Here is a 20,217-nt window from a genome sequence, read left to right as displayed (position 1 = left end):
TTGACTGGGGACCCCGCTATCGTGAGGGTAACCCAAATGGTCTGGTAATCTTCTTTGGCAATTACATTATGTAATTTGCGACAGCTTAGTCTCTTGTTTCCGGAGTCGCTATCGCTCTTCTGGTCTTCGGAGCTACTGTCCGTCATCATTTGTACCTTTCTGTACTTTTCCTTATTGACCTTTTTACTGTCAGCGGATTTCTTTCCAGATCTGCATAAACGTGCAATGTGTCCCATCTTTCCACATTGCCTGCATGCTTTGTCCTTGAACCAGCAGTCCTTCTGGTCATGGGTGGATATGCCGCAGCGATAACATCTCTCAAAACCCCGTGTCATTTCATGGGTGCCGAAGTCCTGTGGCTTTTGCTGTATCTCTGCAGCTCCTCTTGCTGCTGCTTCGTATGATACAGCCACACTGAAAGCCTTGTCCAGTGTCAAATCTTTCTCAGAAAGTAGTCTTTTCTGTGTTCCTTCGCTTAGGAGACCACAGACGAATTTGTCTCGTAGAGAATCTGCCAGTCCTGCCCCGAATTGGCAGTGCTTTGACAGCTTTCGTAATTCGGTGAGGTAATCAGCGTTACTTTCATTCTTGTGCTGATTCCTCCTGAAGAATTTGAATCGTTCCGCTATCAGCAGCGGTGTTGGGTTTAAGTGCTCCTGTAAGGTATCAACAATCTCCTTAAAATTCTTGTCCATTGGTTTGGCTGGAGTGATCAAGTTTCGTAACAGCCCGTATGTCCTTGCACCCATCAGATTTAGAAGTACCGATGCCTTTTTATCATCCGCTACTTCATTCGCCTTGCAATATACCTCCACTCTTTCCACATATGTGGTCCAATCTTCTATATCACTATCGAAAGCAGTAATATTGCCAGTCTTCGGCATCTTGAAAATCTAAAATGGCGCTTCCCGCGCTTTTCTTTCTTCCCCGCCGAGTTAAGATGGCGCCTCCCGCGCTTTCCCGCCGCTGCCGCCAATGCTGTTCTCCGCGGTTCCTGTTGCGACCTGCAGCTTTTCGCGGTATTTCTATTTTTTTTTATATATCGCTTCAATAATTTCTCCGTTACTTGGAGAACCGTTCCCGTCATGGAGCGGACCCTCTGGGACTTTCCCCTCCCTCTGCTCGGTCCGAACGCCGACCTGCTTTGCAGCACCGGCCGTGCCCTGAGTGCTCCACCCTCTCTCTCTCTCTTTGATTCTGCTTCCCGACTCGCTGCCCGGCCCCGTTGCAGAGCCACCCGATCGAGCTCTAGCCCGCCGTAGCCCAGGAAGGGTCAGTGCACTACCTGCCACCAGCCCATTTAGCTGGGGAAACCACAGACTGGAGACCAAGCCTGGCCCTCGTTTTCGAGTTATTGTTTTTTTTTCCTTGCTTCTGGCTTCGACCTTCGTCTGAGGAATCGATCCCCTTGAGGTGCTGCCGAATTGCAGGTAAGTTCGTTTCTAACTCGTCACCACTGTTAGATCCGTGTGTTAACGGAGACACGGAATGCAGGAGTTGATTTAACAAGTGTTTACTGAACAAAGTCTGGAGGTGAACTAACAACACAAGACGCTACACAGGCTTATGTACCCGAGTGGTCACTACTGGTACTACAGTATACAGGGGCTTCAAAAACATAGTTCCTCTTAAAGGTACATACACTACAGAGCCGAATGTTCTTGGTGCCCAGGACCCAAGAATTCTTAATCTGGCTCTGGGTGACGCCAACATTTTTAAATTTGTCTCTCTATTTCTTGATCCCATAATAATTACTATATATTATTTTAATGAAGGAATGTACTTTCCAATGAAGGGCATGCAGCCTCATTTTTGTCCCTGTGCCCCCTGCATGCTGTGCCTTTGCTGCCAGGCAGGCAGGCAGCCTACTTGCAGACTTCCAACAATGTTACTTTGGCTGGCTGCCAGGAAGTACACAATAATGATTAGGGGACAACCTTCACCCAACTTCCCCTCCCCATACAGCTTCAAGAGTTGAAGGCCAATTTAGAACAGACGGCAGGAGGTATTTCTAAACTCCGAGGGTAGCCAACAGCTGGGCTGGGTCACCAGGAAAAGCGCACACTGGCCTCGTTTAAGAAACGACTGCACACGATAATGGCGAGAGTTGGTAATCTGGATGGGTGAGATCAAATGGGATGACAGGCCTACTGCGTCTGAATGGAGTTTGTGACGTATGAGCTTATACAGTCTGTAACAATTTGTAGGGTGAAAAGGCTGCGTGTCCAAGACCCACGCTTGGACTTGAAGCCATAATCCACGTTGACAGTCTTGTACAGTACTGAGGGAGTGCTGCATTGTTGGAGGTGCTGTCTTTCAGGTGATATATTAAACTTGCTTGCCCTAGTGATTAAGGACAACTAAATCTCACTAATTAATAAGCGCAAATGTATCACTATTTTCTTTGTACCTGTATAAATACAATGAGGCAGACACATTCGCCCTGAAATTGCGGTCTCAGTGACGTTGTAATCCATTTGAAAGGCCCCGCAACTTCCGGATGTCCGAAATCCACAACTTGCGATCTGTCAAGGTACGTCTTGACAGATCATCCGAACCGCCTGAAGAATCAGTATCGCTGGCACAGAGTTGGGCTATTTGCCCAACAACTGCCCAGCAGTTGTCCACGCAACTCTTATGGCTGGTAAAAGCTTGCATCAGCGTAAGGATATATATGAGGCTTAAATAAGACATTTAAAAATCCCAAATTATGCACATACACTTTAAATGAGTTTATGCAAATATTGGCCTGGATTAAGATGTTTCAAATTATTTATCAAAAAATAAATTTTTTATTGAGATTGGTGCGATTAAATTTATGAATAAATTTGCAATTCAGTACATTTTTAATTATTAAAATTCTGTACATTGTATGATTATTTGGGGATTCCGTTGCATATCATATGGGGATTTCCTTCGTAAATGATTGCAATGTAATTCTCCTCTGTCATTGGGGGACCAGGCCCATGTGATCCCCGGGACACTTCTGAACCGCCTGCGTCCCTGGGATTTTTAAAAATTCGTTCCTGGGATGTGAGCATTGCTGGCTAGGCCAGCATTTACTGCCCATCCCTAATTGCCCTTGAGAAGGTGGTGGTGAGCCGCCTTCTTGAACCGCTGCAGTCCGTGTGGTGAAGGTACTCGCACAGTGCTGTTAGGGAGGGAGTTCCAGAATTTTGACCCAGCGACAATGAAGGAACAGCGATATATTTCCAAGTCAGGATGGTGTGTGACTTGGAGAGGAACTTGGAAATGATGGTGTTCCCATGCACCTGCTGCCCTTGTCCTTCTAGGTGGAAGAGGTCGCGGGTTTGGGAGGTGCTGTCAAAGAAGCCTTGGCGAGTTGCTGCAGTGCATCTTGTAGATGGTACACACTGCAGCCACGGTACGCCAGTGGAGGGAGTGAATGTTTAAGTTGGTGGATGGAGTGCCAATCAAGCGGGCTGCTTTGTCCTGGATGGTGTTGAGCTTCTTGAGTGTTGGAGCTGCACACATCCAGGCAAGTGAAGAGTATTCCATCACACTCCTGACTTGTGCCTTGTAGATGGTGGAAAGGCTTTGGGGAGTCAGCAGGTGAGACACTCCCCGCAGAGTACCCAGCCTCTGACCTGCGCTTGTAGCCGCAGTATTTATGTGGCTGGTCCAGTTAAGTTTCTGGTCAATGACCACTAGGATGTTGAAGGTGGGGGATTTGGTGATGGTAATGCCGTTGAATGTCAAGGGGAGCTGGTTAGGCTCTCTCTTGTTGGAGATAGTCATTGCCTAGCACTTGTGTGGCGCGAATGTTACCTGCCACTTATCAACCCAAGCCTGAATGTCGTCCAGGTCTTGCTGCCTGTGAGCATGGACTGCTTCATTATCTGAGGAGTTGTGAATGGAACTGAACACTGTGCAATCATCAGCGAACATCCCCACTTCTGACCTTATGATGGAGGGAAGGTCATTGATGAAGCATCTGAAGGTGGTTGGGCCTAGGACACTGCCCTGAGGAACTCCTGCAGCGATATCCCGGGGCTGTGATGCTTGGCCTCCAACAACCCCAACCATCTTCCTTTGTGCTAGGTACGACTCCAGCCAGTGGAGCTTTCCCCCGATTCCCATTTACTTCAATTTTACTAGGGCTACATTCGGTCAAATGCTGCCTTGATTGACCACAGGGTAGTGATCTAACCAAGTTTCAAATATCACAAGCCATGACAGCAAAGCTTGGGTAGTTGATAACCAAGCAGGTGTGTTCAAAGACGCCACGGTGTGTATATTATATATTCATCTGTTTTCAATTTTTTAAATTCAGTTTTACTTTTATTTTCTGCCATAACATTATTACAGGTAATGATCAGGCTTGGGCAGATATATTGAACAGATTCTTGTCATCAGTTTTCACAAAGAAGGACTGTAGACAAGCTCCAGTCCAAGTAAAAATGAGGCTAAGTGAGCCGCCACACATAAGGAAAGAAAGAGTGCATTTATGCAACGCCTTTCACAACCTCAGGACATCCCAAAACGCTTTACAGCCAAGGAAGTTAGTAAAGAATGATTTATGCAGAAACTAGAAGGATTACATTTTCAGGAGGGTCCTGGACCAGATGAATTACATCCTAGAAGTCTGGAGTTGAGATACAAACCAACCATGATCTAACTGAACAGGTTCAAGGGGCTGAATGGACTACTCCTGTTCCTATGCACAAGGAATCAAAGAAGGAAACTAAATTCTTTGGGTGACATTTTTCAGAGTTCTATAAATACTATAATAGTACCCAAGAACTGGAGGAAAGCAATTGTACTTCCAATTATGCAAAGTAAGGCATGCACCTGGTAACTACAGGGCAGATAGCATTCTATGGGACACTGTCAAACATAGAAACAGCAACAGGAGTAGGTTTTTCAGCCCCTTGAGCCTGTTCCGTTATTCAATTAGATCATGGTTAATCTGTATCTTAACTCCATTTACCCGCCTTGTGTCTATATCCCTTAACAATCTTAGCTAACAAAAATCTATCAATCTCAGTTTTGAAATTTTCAATTGACCCCCAGTCTCAACAGCTTTTTGAGGGGGGGGAGAGTTCCAAATTTCCACTGTCCTTTGTGTGAAGATGTGCTTCCTGACATCACCCCTGAACGGCCTAGCTCTAATTTTAAGGTTATGCCCCCTTGTTCTGGACTCCCCCACTAGAGGAAACAGTTTCTCTCTATCTACCCGATCAATTCCTTTCATCATTTTAAACATCTCAGTTATATCATCCCTTAATCTTCCATACTCGAGGGAATACAAGCCTAGTCTATGCAACCTGTCCTCATAATTTAACCCTTTAAGCTCCAGTATCATTCTGGTGAATCTGCGCTGCATCCCCTCCAAGGCCCATATATCCTTCCTGAGGTGCGGGCCCAGAACTGAACGTAAATACATTCTATGGGATGCTATAACGGAACATCTAAAGAGCACAGGAATCATAAGGAACAGTCAGAATTGCTTTGGAAGTCGTAGGTTATGCCTTAGAAACCCACTGGAATTCTGAGGATGTAACTAAGCTACTGGGCCAGTAGATGTAATCTACCTGGATTATCAAAAAGTGTTCAATGAAGCTCCTCGTGTGAGCCCTGTAAGGAAGGTTAATGCTCATGGAATGGTTAACAGATTCTCTAAATGATCTTAAAGGAGGAGAGAGAGGGAGAGAAATGGAGAGGTTTAGGGAGGGAATTCCAGAGTTTTGGGCCAAGGCAGATGAATACACAGCCAACTATTATGGAGCGATTAAAATCGGGAATGCGCAAGAGGCCAGAACTGGAGGAGCACAGAGATCTTGGAGGGTTGTAGGGCTGGAGGAGGTTATAGAGATAGTGAGGGGTGAGGCCATGGAGGGATTTGAACACAAGGATGAGAATTTTAAAATTGAGGTGTTGCTTAACCGGGAGCCGATGTAGGTCAGCGAGCACAGGGGTCATGGGTGAACAGGACTTGGTGCGAGTTAGGATACGGGCAGCAGAGTTTTGGATGAGCTCAAGTAAGGTGGAAGATGGGTGGTTCGCCAGGAGAGCATTGGAAGAGGTAAGAGTAGAGGTAACAAAGACATGGATGAGGGTTTCAGCAGCAGATGAGCTGAGGCAGGGGTGGAGTCAGGCGATGTTACGGAGGCGGAAGTGGGCGGTCTTGGTGATGGAGCGGCTATGTGGTTGGAGGCTCATCTCGGGGTCAAATATAACACCAAGGTTGTGAACGGTCTGGTTCAGCCCCGGACAGTTGCCAGAGAGAGGGATGGAGTCGGTGGCTAGGGAATGAAGTTTGTGGTGGGGACCCAATATTTAGTTGGAGGAAATTTCTGCTCATCCAGTACTGGATGACGGACAAGCAGTCTGACAAATCAGAGATAGTGGAGGGGTCAAAGGAGGTGGTGGTGAGGTAGAGCTGGGTATCGGCAGCGTACATATGGAAACTGATGCTGTGTTTCGGATGATGTCGCCGAGGAGCAACATGCAGATGAGAAATAGGAGGGGCCCAACGATAGATCCTTGGTGACACCAGAGGTAACGACGCGGAGCGGGAAGAGAAGCCGTTGCAGGTGATTCTCTGGCTACAACTGGATAGATAAGAATGGAACCAGGCGAGGGCAGTTCCACCCAGCTGGATGACAGAGGAAAGGTGTGGGAGGAGGATGGTGTGGTCAACCGTGTCAAAGGCTGCAGCCTCGACTAGAAGGATGAGGAAGTATAGTTTACCATGGTCACATTCAAATAGAATGTCATTTGTGACTTTGATAAGGGCCGTTTCAATACTGTGGCAGGGGTGGAAACCTGATTGGAGGGATTCAAACATGGAATTGTGGAAAGATGGGCATCTATTTAGGAGGCGACAACACGTTCAAGTATTTTGGAGAGGAAAGGGAGGGCGGTGATGGGCAATGTTCCCTGTAAGCTGCGCTTTCTTCTGCGCGACCTGTTTTAGTGCGCGGTCCCTTTTAATTTCTGCGCATACGCGGTATTTACAATGGAGAAGCCGGTGAGCGCCCTGCGTGGGACCTTTCCCTTTACTGTGGGAACATTGATGATGGGGCGGTAGTTTGCAAGGACAGAAGGGTCAAGGATGGGGAGGGGTGATGACGGCAGATTTGATGGGGAGGGGGTCTGTACCTGAGGAGAGTGTACCATTAATAATATCAGCTAATAGGGGCCAGAAAGGGAAGTTGGGTGGTCAGTAGTTTGGTGGGAATAGGGTCAAGGGAGCAGAAGGTGGGTCTCATGGACAGGATGTGCTCAGAGAGGGCATGATGGGAGATAGGAGAGAAACTAGAGAAAGATGCGAGTTCAGGGTTAGGCCAGGGGGGAACCTTAGCTGAAGTTTGGCCCGGTGGGCTAGAGGAAGGGAGGGAAGCAGCAGAGACAGCTGAATGGATGGTCTCAATCTTTGTGACAAAGAAGTCCATGAGCTCCTTGCACTTGTTGGAGGTGAAGGTGGAGGAGGCAGGGGAGAGGGGTTTAAGCAGATGGTTTGTAGTGGAGAAGAGAAGCTGGGGGTTATCTTTGCATTCCAGGATGATCCTGGAATAGTGAGCAGTTTTGTCAGAGGGGAGCAGGACCCGATAGTGCTTTATGTGGTCCAGCCAGATCTGGCGATGAATGGCTAAACCAGCTGACCACCATAGACGTTCAAATCTGCGTCCACTGGACTTAAGGTAAAGTCAAGATGGCGGCCGAGACGGCCCGGTGCTAACGCGCTCTCCCTGCTTCGGGCGGTCCGCTCTCGCCGCTCACTCCCGCAACCGGAGCAAAGTGTTCGGCGAGTCGGGCGGAGGCAGCGCAGCGCGGCGAGCAGCAGCAGCCACGACGACCCGCTGGAGCACGTCGGCTGGCAGCTCCTCGGCGGGAAGGCATTCCGACTGGGAGGAGGGGAGCCGAGCATGGCGGCCAGAGGCCGGACCGTGAGCGGGAGAAGCAGGCCACGGGCCGTCGGACCGTGGAGCCGGCGACGGTGAGGAGGAGGCCGCGGCGACCAGAGCATTCACATCCCGACGATGTGTTCGGCGAGTCGGGCGGAGGCAGCGCAGCGCAACGAGCAGCAGCAGCAGCCACTACGAGCCGCTGCAGCACGTCGGCCGGCAGCTCCATGGCGGGAAGCTCGCAGTCCGACTGGGAGGAGGGGAGTCGAGCATGGCGGCCAGAGGTCGGATCGTGAGCGGGAGAAGCAGGCCACCACACGTGGAGCCGGCAACAGTGAGGAGGAGGCTGCGGTGACGAGGAGGACGGAGCGGCTGAGGGACATCGTGCTCCCACTTCCACTGGAAGCCATTGTATTGACTTTCTGAACACGGCGCTGTAAGAATAGCTGACGTGTCCCAACGGGGGGAGTAAGCATTCCATTGTACTTGTACTAGTACTGGTTACATATGGCAAATAAAAATTGAATTGAGGGAGCGAAGATGAGGGCCATGCCAAGGGGAAACGACCAGGGCGAGAGAGAGTAATGGTTTTAATGGGGACAAGGGCTTCAAAGGTGAAGGTGAGGGTGTGATTGAGCAGATCGGTAGCTGCACAGCAAGCTCCCAAAAACAGCAATGACTTAAAATGACCAGATCATCTGTTTGTGATGTTGGTTGAGGGGTAGATATTGGCCCAGAACAGTGGGGAGAACTCCACTGTTCTTCTTCCAAATAGTGCCCCCACCTGAGAGGTCAGACGGGGCGAAAGACGGCACTTCCGACAGTGCAGCACTCCCTCAGTACGGCACTGGAGTGTCAGCCTGGATTATAAAACCAGTTCCACAGTCGGTATCTCAAGTTGCATGAATAAAGCGGCAGGCGGCTATTCTTTATGCATTATGAAGAATAGGCAGTAAAGAGCCAAATGATTATTTCCTGGCTTCCCTTTTCTAACTGGCATTAAACGCCAGAGTTTCTTTCCAGGCGAGACAAATTCCAAGCTCGTGCACAGCTTTACAAATGCCATTCCCCCTCAGAAAAAAAAGTTTTTTTTTAAGCACAACTTTTGTTCCGAATGATAATAGGAGAGGACTCCAGAGAAAAAAATATATACATTGGGGGGAAAAAATATACTAATTGAATGGAAGCTTTCCCTTGTTTGGGATTGGCCCGCTCTGGTATATATTAATAATTAATCACCTCAGAGGGAGAGAGGAGGGGAAAAAAGTTTTATGCAAATAGCCAATACCAATAAGGAATAAGGCAGCGATCTCGGCCCGACAGCGACCCAACATGGAGGAGCAGAGGTAGAGAGCCATGAGAGTGGAGTCGGCCGCTTTGGGAGCCATCTCTCCAGGGTTCGGCGCCGTGGTTTCGGGGAATGCGTTAGGGCAGCTAGCGGGGAGCGATGCCGAGGAGGAGGTCGAGCGGGGAGCTGCCTCTGCCCAACGGCTGGGAAGAAGCCCGCGACTTCGACGGCAGGGTCTTCTACATCGATCACAACACCCGGCAGACCAGCTGGATCGACCCGCGGGACAGGTAGACCCGGGGGCTGGGGGCCGGGGTGCTACACATTACGAGGGGCGGCTGGACTCGGGGGAGAGTAGGTGTCACTGTATCGAAAATAAAACTCGATACAGCCGCCGAGCTGAAACAATGTATCGGGCGGCGGGGCTGACACACTGGGAGCGAGGGCTCGGCTGGCGCTGACAGACCCAGACAACTCCCAGGCTGTCACTCGGACACTCTCTCTTTAATTTCTTTTCAAATGACTCTTGTTATTATTTTAATATTTCTGTCTGGGACGTGGCTTTAAAAAAAAATTCCTTCAACCTCTCCTCCTCCTCCCCTTTCACTAACTTTTTTTTCTCACTGCACTGAAGGCAAATTTCCAATTGTTGGTATTTTGGAATTGCCCTCTTGGAGCATTTTTCTAAAAAAAAAACATGTTTTTCCTCCCCACTAACTAAACTTTTTAAAAAGTTGCTGGTTATCACATTGTGTGATCTGTTCTGCCAGTGTTGGTTATTGTTTGAACTGCCACCCCCCTCCCTTCCCTTCTACCCACCCAAATAGAGGAAATTCCACATCCACATCCTGCTGTTTAATTTTTTGTGTATGTGTGTCTGTTTTTTCCCTCTCAATTTTCTGCTATTCAGGCTGGTGATAATAGTTGAAGTACAGTTTGAATATCCTGCAGTGATTTTAGTTGAGAGTAGGGATGGGGAATGGGCCACTGTATATCAGGCACATTCTCAGCCTGTCTGCCTCTTCATTGTTAATTTTTGGGTCTAAAAAGATTACATTCTCGATGTTGCTTACTCTGGGCACTTTTTTTGCGGGGTGGGGGGGGGGGTGGGATGGGGGTTGTGTGGAAATATCCTGTGGTAAACCGGCCATTGAGGCTGTTTGAAAGTATCCTGCTATCTATATAGGTACAGAGCCCTTTCATTCTGCCAGAGGGAATTTATTGCAAAGCTAAAGAGAACTATTTGTTCAGAAGGGTTGGAGTTATGAACAGGGTGTACAAATTGCTTAATGTACATTGAATACTTTGAGCAGATGTGTTTTCATACCCGTTTTTATTATGGTACTAGCTTGTCAGCATTTTATGTAGTACAATAGTGATTTAAAAACATTTACAAATAAAAAAGAACTTGCATTTATATAGCACCTTTCATGACCTTAGGTCGTCCCAAAGTGCTTTAAAGCCAATTAAGTACTTCTGAAGTGTAGTTATTCGCAGTTGTAATATTTTGCATTGTTTTTTTTCTGAAAATTATTTGTTGTAACACACGTCGTAGAATTCTATTGAGCAGTTATATTTAGTGCAATTGTTTTACATCACCAGCCTTTTCAGTATTCTGGGTGTGATTTTCATTGCTGTTTGTGGGAGCTTGCTCTGTGCAAATTGGCTGCTGTGATTCTGACAATACAGCAGTGACTACACTTTGAAAAGTACTTAATTGGCTGTAAAGCACTTAAAATGTCCTGAGGTTATGAAAGGTGCTATATAATTGCAAGTTATTTTTTTATTAAATATGATATTAACTGTCTCAAATTTCAACCCTGATGGGAACACGGTCTTGCTCATGTCAATGTGAAAGCAGATTTATAATTGATTGGATTTAACAGTTGCAGATGGATTTGGAAAGAGAATTGCACTTTTGTTTGTTGTGTTTTAGATTGTAAGTTTTCAGGGGTAAAGGCAGCTTTGTGAATTTATCTGAACCCTATTTTGTGGATCATTCCATACGGAAGGCGGTCATTGGCTATAATCATATCCATGTATAAACAAAATACACAGTGTAGAGGAATGGATTACCTTAGCCTAGAAATGATGCTCTGTGATAGAATCATAGAAACATAGAAATTTCCAGCACGATACTTGCAATAACAATTTTTTCAAAAAGCAGGTAGAATAATTTCATATAAATGCGTGGTGTTCATGCGTTAATATTACATTGTGTAATTTCTAATAGTTCACTCGACTCACGAGGAAGTCCTTCATAACTCTCTCAGACTCCTATCTCACTGGATATTTTACTAGCTCCCTATTGAGTAATTTAAGGAGAACTTAAATTAATTGCATGCTTCCAACTCACTACAGATATTTAAGTCTTTATTTATCTTTGTCCTCGCTTATCATAGTTACATAAATAAATCTGTATCTCATCTGTTATATAATTAGAAATGAAATAGATGGACATGAAAAACATAGGCAATATACAATATATATAACATATAAATAGAATACATGTAATTGTGTAACTACTGTACATGCAGCTATAAATCTAAACATATCAAATTATAGAATGTATCAAATTACATGCAATTATAAATATATATTGGATGTAAATAAATCTTGCAAAAGCATCTACAATTGGATATTTTTATAAGCTTAAAATTATGAATATATGTGTATATATAGAAATGAATATAGAAAAAGGATGTCAAGGCCTTGGAGAAGATTTTTAAAAATTTGTTCAGGGGATGTGGGCATCGCTGACAAGGCCAGCATTTATTGCTCATCCCTAATTGGCCTTGAGAAGGTGGTGGTGAGCTGCCGCCTTGAACTGCTGCAGTTCGTGTGCTGAAGGTACTCCCACAGTGCTGTTAGGGATAGAGTGCCAGGATTTTGACCCAGCGATTTATGAAGGAATGTCGATATATTTCCAAGTCAGGATGGTGTGTGACTTAGAGGGGAACTTGGAGGTGGTGGTGTTCCCATGCGCCTGCTGCCCTTGTCCTTCTAGGATCTAATGATACCAGGGATGAGGGACTTCAGTCATGTGGAGAGACTGGAGAAGCTGGGATTGTTCTCCTTTAGAGCAGAGAAGGTTAAGGGGAGATTTAATAAAGGTATTCAAAATTATGAAGGGTTTTGATAGAAATAAGGAGAAAGTGTTTCCACTGGCAGGAGGCTCGCTAACCAGAGGACACCGAAATACCAGAGGAGAGATGAGGAGACATTTATTTTACGCAGCAAGTTGTTGTGATCTGTAATGTACTATATGAAAGGGTGGTGGAAGTGACTTTCAAAAGGGAATTGGATAAATACTTGAAAAGAAAAAGTTTGCAGAGTTAAGGGGGAAAGAGCAGAGGAGTGGGACTAATTGGATAGCTCTTTCAAAGAGCCGGCACAGGCGCGACGGGTCAAATGGGCTCACTTTGTGCTGTAAGATTCAATATTGAATTATAAATATAATTTTATGAAATATTTCCAGTATGTGTAAATATGAAGGCCTGGGATTTGTGAAGGCTGCTGGGCTTTGCTGGAGGTTTTGTGGTCAAGATTGGAGATGGCTTCTGGGTGATTGTCTGGAAGGGGAGGTGTGGGTCTATTTGGTGAATACCTTCGGGGTGGCGGGCGCAGCTTGATTCCAGGGATGAGGCTGTGCCCAGGTTGAGGTTGAGGAACCAATGTAGGTGGCATGGCAGTTGGGCCAAAAGTGGGTCGTGGAAGCCCTGTGGGAATCCAGGCCTGGGGGAAGGAATGGGTGGGTCAGGTTTGTTTGTGGGGGAGGATGGGCACAGATGGAGGCTGAGGCTAAACTTGGGGTATGGCTGGTCATGGGCACAGTGGTTGCATTGCGAGTGAAGAGGCTGAGGAAAAGGCTCTGCAGAGTTGAACTGGGAGCAAGTGGGGCGGGCAGGCAGGCTGCGGAGTCCGATAACACCAGAGAGGTTGATGTGGGGCCAAACATGCCAACTTTGTTTTTATATAGATTTTGATCTGATTGGTCTGTGCTAATCATGTGATATCATCAGCTGCATGGCCAGCTGGAACCAATCAGCAAGCCCTGAGGGACTCGACAATACATGACACAGATACACATTCATACAGAAAAAAGACTTTTAATACGATGGATATCTCCAGCCTCCTATTTTAGAGTAATTTGGAAGATGGCGATAGTCCTGGGAACAGTTAAGGAAGAGTTTGCTGCTGGTTGTCCCATGTGACTTAGCAGGGTAAAAGTGCTATGTGGTGTGGTGCAGAGTTAGCTCCACTTAATTGGGGGCATTTCAGTTGGCCTCAGCAGTGCTGCGATGGGGAAGTGGAAATCAACTAGGGATCGTGCTTCTGATCTTTATCCGGTTGTCCCCTGAATGTACTTGTAGCGATGGAGGCCAAGCACGTGATTATGATGCCCACTGTAGTTGAACAACTTGCTGCCTCTTCGGGCTGGTGTGAAGAATGGCTTGTTGGGTGACGCGCTGAAAGTGCCAGTGGAACTGTACGCAGCACAAGTTAGCATCTTCCAAGAGAGGAGGGGAGGAAGCTGGGTGTGAGAAAGAAAGCCCTCTGTTGTTAGTCCTTAGATTGGCCCATCTGGTGCAGAATTATGTGCTATCAGCTGACCAGCTCAGTTCTGTGAGCAACTTGAGAAACTTCATTCTCCGAAAACAGCAAATGTTTTGAGCAAATGAGAAACTTTTATAATTCATTTCTTTTCCAAAAGAAGTTTTCTTAATTAAATGTAATTCAATGTTTTTTTCCCCCAAACAGTTTGAACCTATGTACACCTAGATTAAAATAACCATTATTGATGTGCCGTGTTATCGGTGTTCTAATACCATATGATAGAAATATATAGAGGATATATATCAGAAACGAGTCACATAGAAATGAAACCTCCTGCAGGCAGCGTAACTGATTCATGTCATTTCACTGTGCCAAGTGCTTCTTTCATGGGTAACTGGCTCTTGATGTATGTATTCTGTTTGTACAATATGTATGCATTCTCGTGTGCAGTTTGTTAAACTAGCTTTAAAAGCCCGTTCTTCAGGTGCACTCCTCATTCTGGCTGATGTGTGCAGATCTTGTGAGGCCAAGTGATGCAGTGCTGCATGCACTTTCCTTTCTGTGTCCCTTTTGAGGCTGGAATGTGGAGGCTGAGGTAGCGGAGGCGAGCACAAAGAAATTGGGATTTCGTTCCTCCTTGATGCTTCTTACCATTTGGCCTCATGCTTCTCTGAACGATACTGGCACATCAAAAAAAGTTCAGATAATTGCTTGTGAGCAGCATTAACTGCAGTTTTAAAGGTTTGTTGTATGAATAGTTTTCCTAATATGCAATGTATAAGCAGCAGATGCTAAAGAGCGTTCACAGGTTACTAAGCAACAGGATGTATAGTAACTGATGTCATGGCTGCATGTTCATTGTTTGTAGTGTGCATTCAGATGCAGGCCTTTGCTGTTGGAGACCTATGGCACACATTGACAGCTGTCACTCTACTCAGAAATACAGATATCACCGTGGAGTTATCACAATAGAGTAGTGCTAACTTTTTTATTTTGCTCATAATTAGGGCTTAGTGGCCCAGCGCAGGAACATGGGAACAGGAGAAGGCCATTCAGCCCCTTGAGCCTGTTCAAGGTAGGCCCCCTCGAATCTGGTGTAGCTGCAAGTTTGAGTTTTTGCGTTTGTGGCGTAGAAGTTGGAGTTTATATGACCAACTGTAGCTGACCCAACACAAGTCATCTGTTAATGTTTCATTACAACAGTGACTACCAAAAATACTTCAATGGCCTAAAGTGATTTGGAACATTCTGAGGTTGTGAAAGGCGCTATATAAATGCATCTTTCTCTCTCTCTTTCTAGATGTGATCTGCAAGTTAGGCAGTCGGAATTTCATCTCAACATTTTCAAATCTATTGCACTGATCATGAGTTAATCTAGCAGAACGTTCTGTCCCCACTAAATGTCACACTTTTTAGACTTGTTTTTTCTTTTGTTTTCATGAATTATTGAGGAAAACATTTTTGTCCTGTTCTGATGTGCTTCTCTTAATTGTTGCAAACTCCCTCCTTTTCTAGTCCTCCTGCAGTCTGTTTGTCACATTCATGCTGTCATTCTGCCCTGCTCTTTCATCAAAGTTCTCATCCTTTTTTGATCTCCATTCTCTTTGTTATTGCCTTTATAATTTTCTTTCCTCATTTTCTGTCTTTCCCCCGTACCCCCACTATTTGTTTAACTTTGACATCTGCTGCGGTAATTATGTCAACTTTATTAAATAAACAATGCTAATTCTGTGCATTAATGCTTTTCTTCTTTGGCATGTGTTGTTCAATTAATATCTTTGAAGCTTTTCTTTTAGATCTTTTATTGGAGACTGCATATTTTGTCCAAATGATAGCATTATGGTTTGTCGGGGGTGGTGCGGGGGGGGGGTGGGGGGGGAGAGAGGAGGTGTCAAGGGGGTGCCGAGGGGGTGCCGGGGGGGCGGGTAGGGGGTGCCGGGGAGGGGGGGGGGTGTGAAGGGGGTGCCGGGGAGGGGGGGGGGTGTGCCGGGGAGCAGGGGGGGGGGGGGTGGTGTGAAGGGGGTGCCAGCGGGGGGGGGGGTGAAGGGTGTGCGTGGGGAATGGCGGGGGTGATGGGGGAGCTGGCGGGGGGGCCGGGGGGGGGGTGATGGCGGGGGGGGCCAGGGGTGGGGGGAGGGGGAGCTGGTGGGGGGGCCGGGTGGGGTCTGGCGGGGGTGGTTGGGGGAGGGGGAGCTGGCAGAGGGGGTGCCGGGGTTGAAGGGGGTGCCTGGAGGGGGTGAAGGGGGTGCCTGGCGGGGGAGCCGGGGGGTGGGGGGGGGGTGATGGCGGTGGGGCAGGCCGGCGGTGGTTAACCAAGTCTTTATGGGATTTTGACTTTTTTTTGGGCTAGTGTAAGGATTTTAAATAGAGCACCTTGCAAACTAAATGCCCTTTATTTTTAATTTATAAAATGTACATGGTCAACAGTAAAGAAAGATTAAGTAACCTATGATCGGAGCTCCAGTCACTGTCCTCCACATCGAAGCCGAGGACTTGAACCCTGGTATTATGTTTGGGACTGTTCGTGGTGGCTCTTCCATTGACTTGTTTTGTACTGCGGCTGCGTCACCCCTTGCAGGTTGTGGATGCCTGTTGACTAATTCAAGGATTAGCTCCTCTGCGTTTCAATGGCGTTTCTTCCATCGAGGGTCCCACTCCCCTCCTCCAGGCGCCTGTCCCCTGAGGCCATTGGCATTTCTGGAGATGTCCGGGTTAACCACTGCCTGGCACTCGGCAGGTAGCACCGTCTGTTGTCGTTCCAGGTAGCAGGTTTACTGGGATGCATCTAAAGATGTTGTTTGACGAGAGTACTGAGGGAAGATTTGCAGATGGAGTCTATGGCCTAGAAATTTCGGCACATCCATTTTGTTGGGCACATGGTGGGCAGGGTGGGGGGGCACATGCAGCATACAATCCCTGCGCCTGAATAGTGAGGTCCGAGGCGCTCCCAATATTGGGGCTCATTTTTCATGAAGCTGGCGAGCTGCAAACAGTAAGGCCTAGAAATAAGCTGCGCAGTGCCTGAAAACAGGCGCTAATAGGCCTCCTAAGCCTCCACCTTGGCGGACAGGAAGTGCACGCTCCTTACCAGCCGGAAGTGTGCTGTCCGCCATATTGGTAAAGCCTATGCAAATAAGGGGCCTAATGCCTGTTTGTGGCCCCCACTGCAAGATTGGTTTGTCCCGAGGGTGCCGGCTGCATTCAGGAAAACCAACTCTATATGCGGCCTAACAGGCGGTCCTTAAAGGGACCACTGCATGCTGCAAACAACCAGGTAAGTTTTAAAAATACAGTTATCTGAATGTGGAGCCGGGAGGAGCAGGAGTGCTTATTTTACATAGAAAAATCCGTTTGTGTTTCAGTGATTGCAAATGAGTTGTTACCATCCCCACCCCAGGGTCTTCGGAATGGACACTGAGTGAAATGCAACAAACCCCCGTGGGCCGAATTCTACATGTGCGCTGCATTCCAAACGTACGTTTCAGGCTGCGGTCTCATGCTGAACAACAAAAAATGGGATGATTGGAAGTAACCAAATCTGTAGCTCTCTGAATGCCCTGTGTCCAATCTAAATGGAATGCCAGTGAAGTTGCAGACTCCGCAGAATTCTTTGTGATAACTGTAAACGTGCAATAGTTAATAGCTTCCAACCTGAGGGGGATGGAGGTATTGTAATCAGCGTCGTCTGTCTGTCTGCGAATGCAATAGCTTGAAAGCACTCTACTGGATTTCAATCAAACTTCCAGCATAGTTTCAAGGAGCCAGTATCTCAAGCAGGCTTATTATGGACCGTGTCCAATAATGGCATCATGCAATATTGTGATATTTATTGGTATTGTTGGGAGATTATTGTTCCTGCGGTGAGTCAAATTTGGGTCGTGACTCACTTTCTTCTTACCTGGTTGGTGGTCTATAATCAGTTATACTCTTACTCCCTTATATTAATATATAAAATGTAGTAACTCACATATTAATAAAATGTAGTAACTCAAGAAGATATGAAGTTGTTTTTCCTGCCTTTAGAAAGAAAAAAAAGAAAGACTTGCATTTATACAGCATCTTTCATGACCTCAGGACATCCCAAAGCGCTTTACAGCCAATGAAGTACTTTTGAAACGTAGTCACTGTTGTAATGTAGGAAACACGGCAGCCAATTTGTGCACAGCAAGCTCCCACAAACAGCAATGAGATAATGAGCAGATAATCTGTTTTAGTGATGTTGGTTGAGGGATAAATATTGGCCAGGACACTGGGGAGAACTCCCCTGCTTTTCGTCACAATAGTGCTGTAGGATTTTTTACGTCCACCTGCGAGGGCAGACAGGGTTTAACGTCTCATCCTAAAGATGGCACCTCCAACAAGAAGCACGATTAGTACTGGCAGCTCAGCTCTTGCATGCAAATGTTCCTTTTCTGAGGTTCAGGCTAAGTTAAGACATTCTATAGCTCATCAAAGTGAAGGATGATGATACTGGGCTAACTGGTGTCACCCAGTGTCCGCATCAAACACTTCAGGTTGGGTATAATGGAGGCAGTGGACATGTAAAGTTCCCTTAACTCCGCTTCATAATGTGCCTTAATCTCAAAGGAGCATGTACTGCACCAGTGTCTTTTTTTGATCAACTTTCCGCATTACACCAGCCAACATTATGGGCTCTGAATGAAATTTCCAATTTACAGGCGATTTTATTCCAAGGAGAACTGTAAGGAATTTTGATTGAAACTGCCCAATTGCATTTCACAAAGGATCCAGCAGTTCCCCATTGAAGCTATTGTCCCAGTAGACACTTCTGGTTTTGAAACCAGCTCCCAATGGTCAAAGGCCCACCTAGTCCCCAAGAGGATATAAAGTTTTTTTAAGAAGTGCCAGTTTTGTTTCCCTTAGTTGAAGATTTACCCATATATAATGAATGAGATGATTCAATAGAAGCTGCTGATTTACAAGAGCCCACAGTTGGCACTCTGTGTTCATCCATTTTGGTAGGTAAACAGTGCGACTGCTTCTCATCCTTCTTGCTAATTGGATTGGGTGGTTTTAAGAGACAAATGTTGAAAGTTTTAAAAACAAAAGACATGGAGTCACTGCCGAGTGTTTGCTAAAATAAAGACCAGAAAAAAAGTGAAATGAATGTTGCAGAAGAGCCCTTGATACAAGATTGTATTGACTAAGTATTTTAAAAAGAAGCATGAAGATGGCACAGGATCTGATCCTGGAGTAGGTTCTTGCCATTTACATTACTTCCCTTAAGAGGTTCCTTTATCCTTTAATGTTCTGGTTGAGGCCCTAACATTCCTCCAAATGTCCATAGGCCTGAATAGAGAAAATGTAGGTATTTTTCTATTTGCTTTATACATTTCACATTTAGATTTACTTTGCCAATTATGCTAAGGCTTAGATTTTATTATGCATATATATTGGGTGTCAGCCATGGGTCAGTGGGTAGCACTCTCGCCTTTGAATCAAAAGGTTGTGGGTTCAAGTCCCACTCCAGAGAGTTGAATACAAAATCTAGGCTGACACTCCAGTGCAGTACTGAGGGAGCGCTACAGTGTCTGAGGTGCTGTCTTTTGGATGAGATGTATCAGGTGGATGTAAATGATCTCCCGGCACTATTTGAAGAAGAGCAGGGGGGCTTGCTGTGCACAAATTAGTTGCCGTGTTTCTTACATTGCAACAGTGACTACACTTCAGATGCACTTAGTTGGCTGTAAATTGCTTTGGGACATTCTGAGGTTCTCAAAGATACTATATAAATGCCAACATTCCCAGCATCGAAGCTTTGACCAGGCTCGATCAGCTCCGATGGAGGGGTCACATCGTCCGCATGCCCGATACGAGAGTCCCAAAACAAGCGCTCTACTCGGAGCTCTGACACGGCAAGAGAGCCCCAGGTGGGCAGAGGAAAAGCTTCAAGGACACCCTCACAGCCTCCTTGAAAAGGTGCAAGATCCCCACCGACAACTGGGAATCCCTGGCCCAAGACCGCACAAAATGGAGGAGAAGCAACCGGGAAGGCGCCGAACACCTCGAGTCTCTTCGCCGGGAGCAAGCGGAAACAGTGCAAGGAGTGCACGTCAACCCAAGCACCCCACCCACCCGCCCCTTCAACCACCGTGTGTCCTACCTATGACAGAGACTGTAGGTCCTGCATTGGACTCATCAGTCACCTGCAAATTCATTTTTAATGTGGAAGCAAGTCATCCTAAGTTCCGAGGGACTGCCTAAGAAGAAGATAAATGCGTAGATCGTTCTGCATGCATAGCATACTTTATGACGGGCAGGAAAAGACCAGCTGGTCCATCAAGCCTGCCTGACACTCGTGATGCCTGGAACATCGTGACTAGACACCTCCTACCCCCCCGGGCAGCCATGTAATCTGCTGGGAGAGACAAGAAAACAGGAAAAAAAAACAGGGCCAATAAGGAGGGGAAAAAACTCTGGAAAATTCCTCTCTGACCCCCTCAGGCGATTGAAACCAATCAAGGAGATTGCATTGACCAT

The 20,217-nt window shown here is 46.5% G+C and overlaps 2 protein-coding genes across 2 annotated transcripts in view; one reads left to right on the top strand and one right to left on the bottom strand.

The window, feature by feature from the left end:
- The window catches only part of LOC147107385 (claudin-24-like), a 132,724-nt gene that overhangs the window by 77,274 nt on the left and 35,233 nt on the right, over nt 1–20,217 (bottom strand). The window lies entirely within an intron of this gene.
- The window catches only part of wwc3 (WWC family member 3), a 275,710-nt gene continuing 264,397 nt past the window's right edge, over nt 8,905–20,217 (top strand). Inside the window, exon 1 of the mRNA XM_086006371.1 lies at nt 8,905–9,449. Within this exon, the coding sequence (XP_085862497.1) occupies nt 9,319–9,449 (131 nt within the window). The 5' untranslated portion in view covers nt 8,905–9,318. The remainder of the gene's footprint in view (nt 9,450–20,217) is intronic.

The sequence above is a fragment of the Somniosus microcephalus genome, chromosome 14 (genome assembly GCF_052327205.1).
Source record: "Somniosus microcephalus isolate GS21.2 chromosome 14, FLI_Smic_1.0, whole genome shotgun sequence".
Classification (NCBI taxonomy): Eukaryota; Metazoa; Chordata; class Chondrichthyes; order Squaliformes; family Somniosidae; genus Somniosus; species Somniosus microcephalus.
This window is presented reverse-complemented; position numbering and strand designations above follow the sequence as displayed.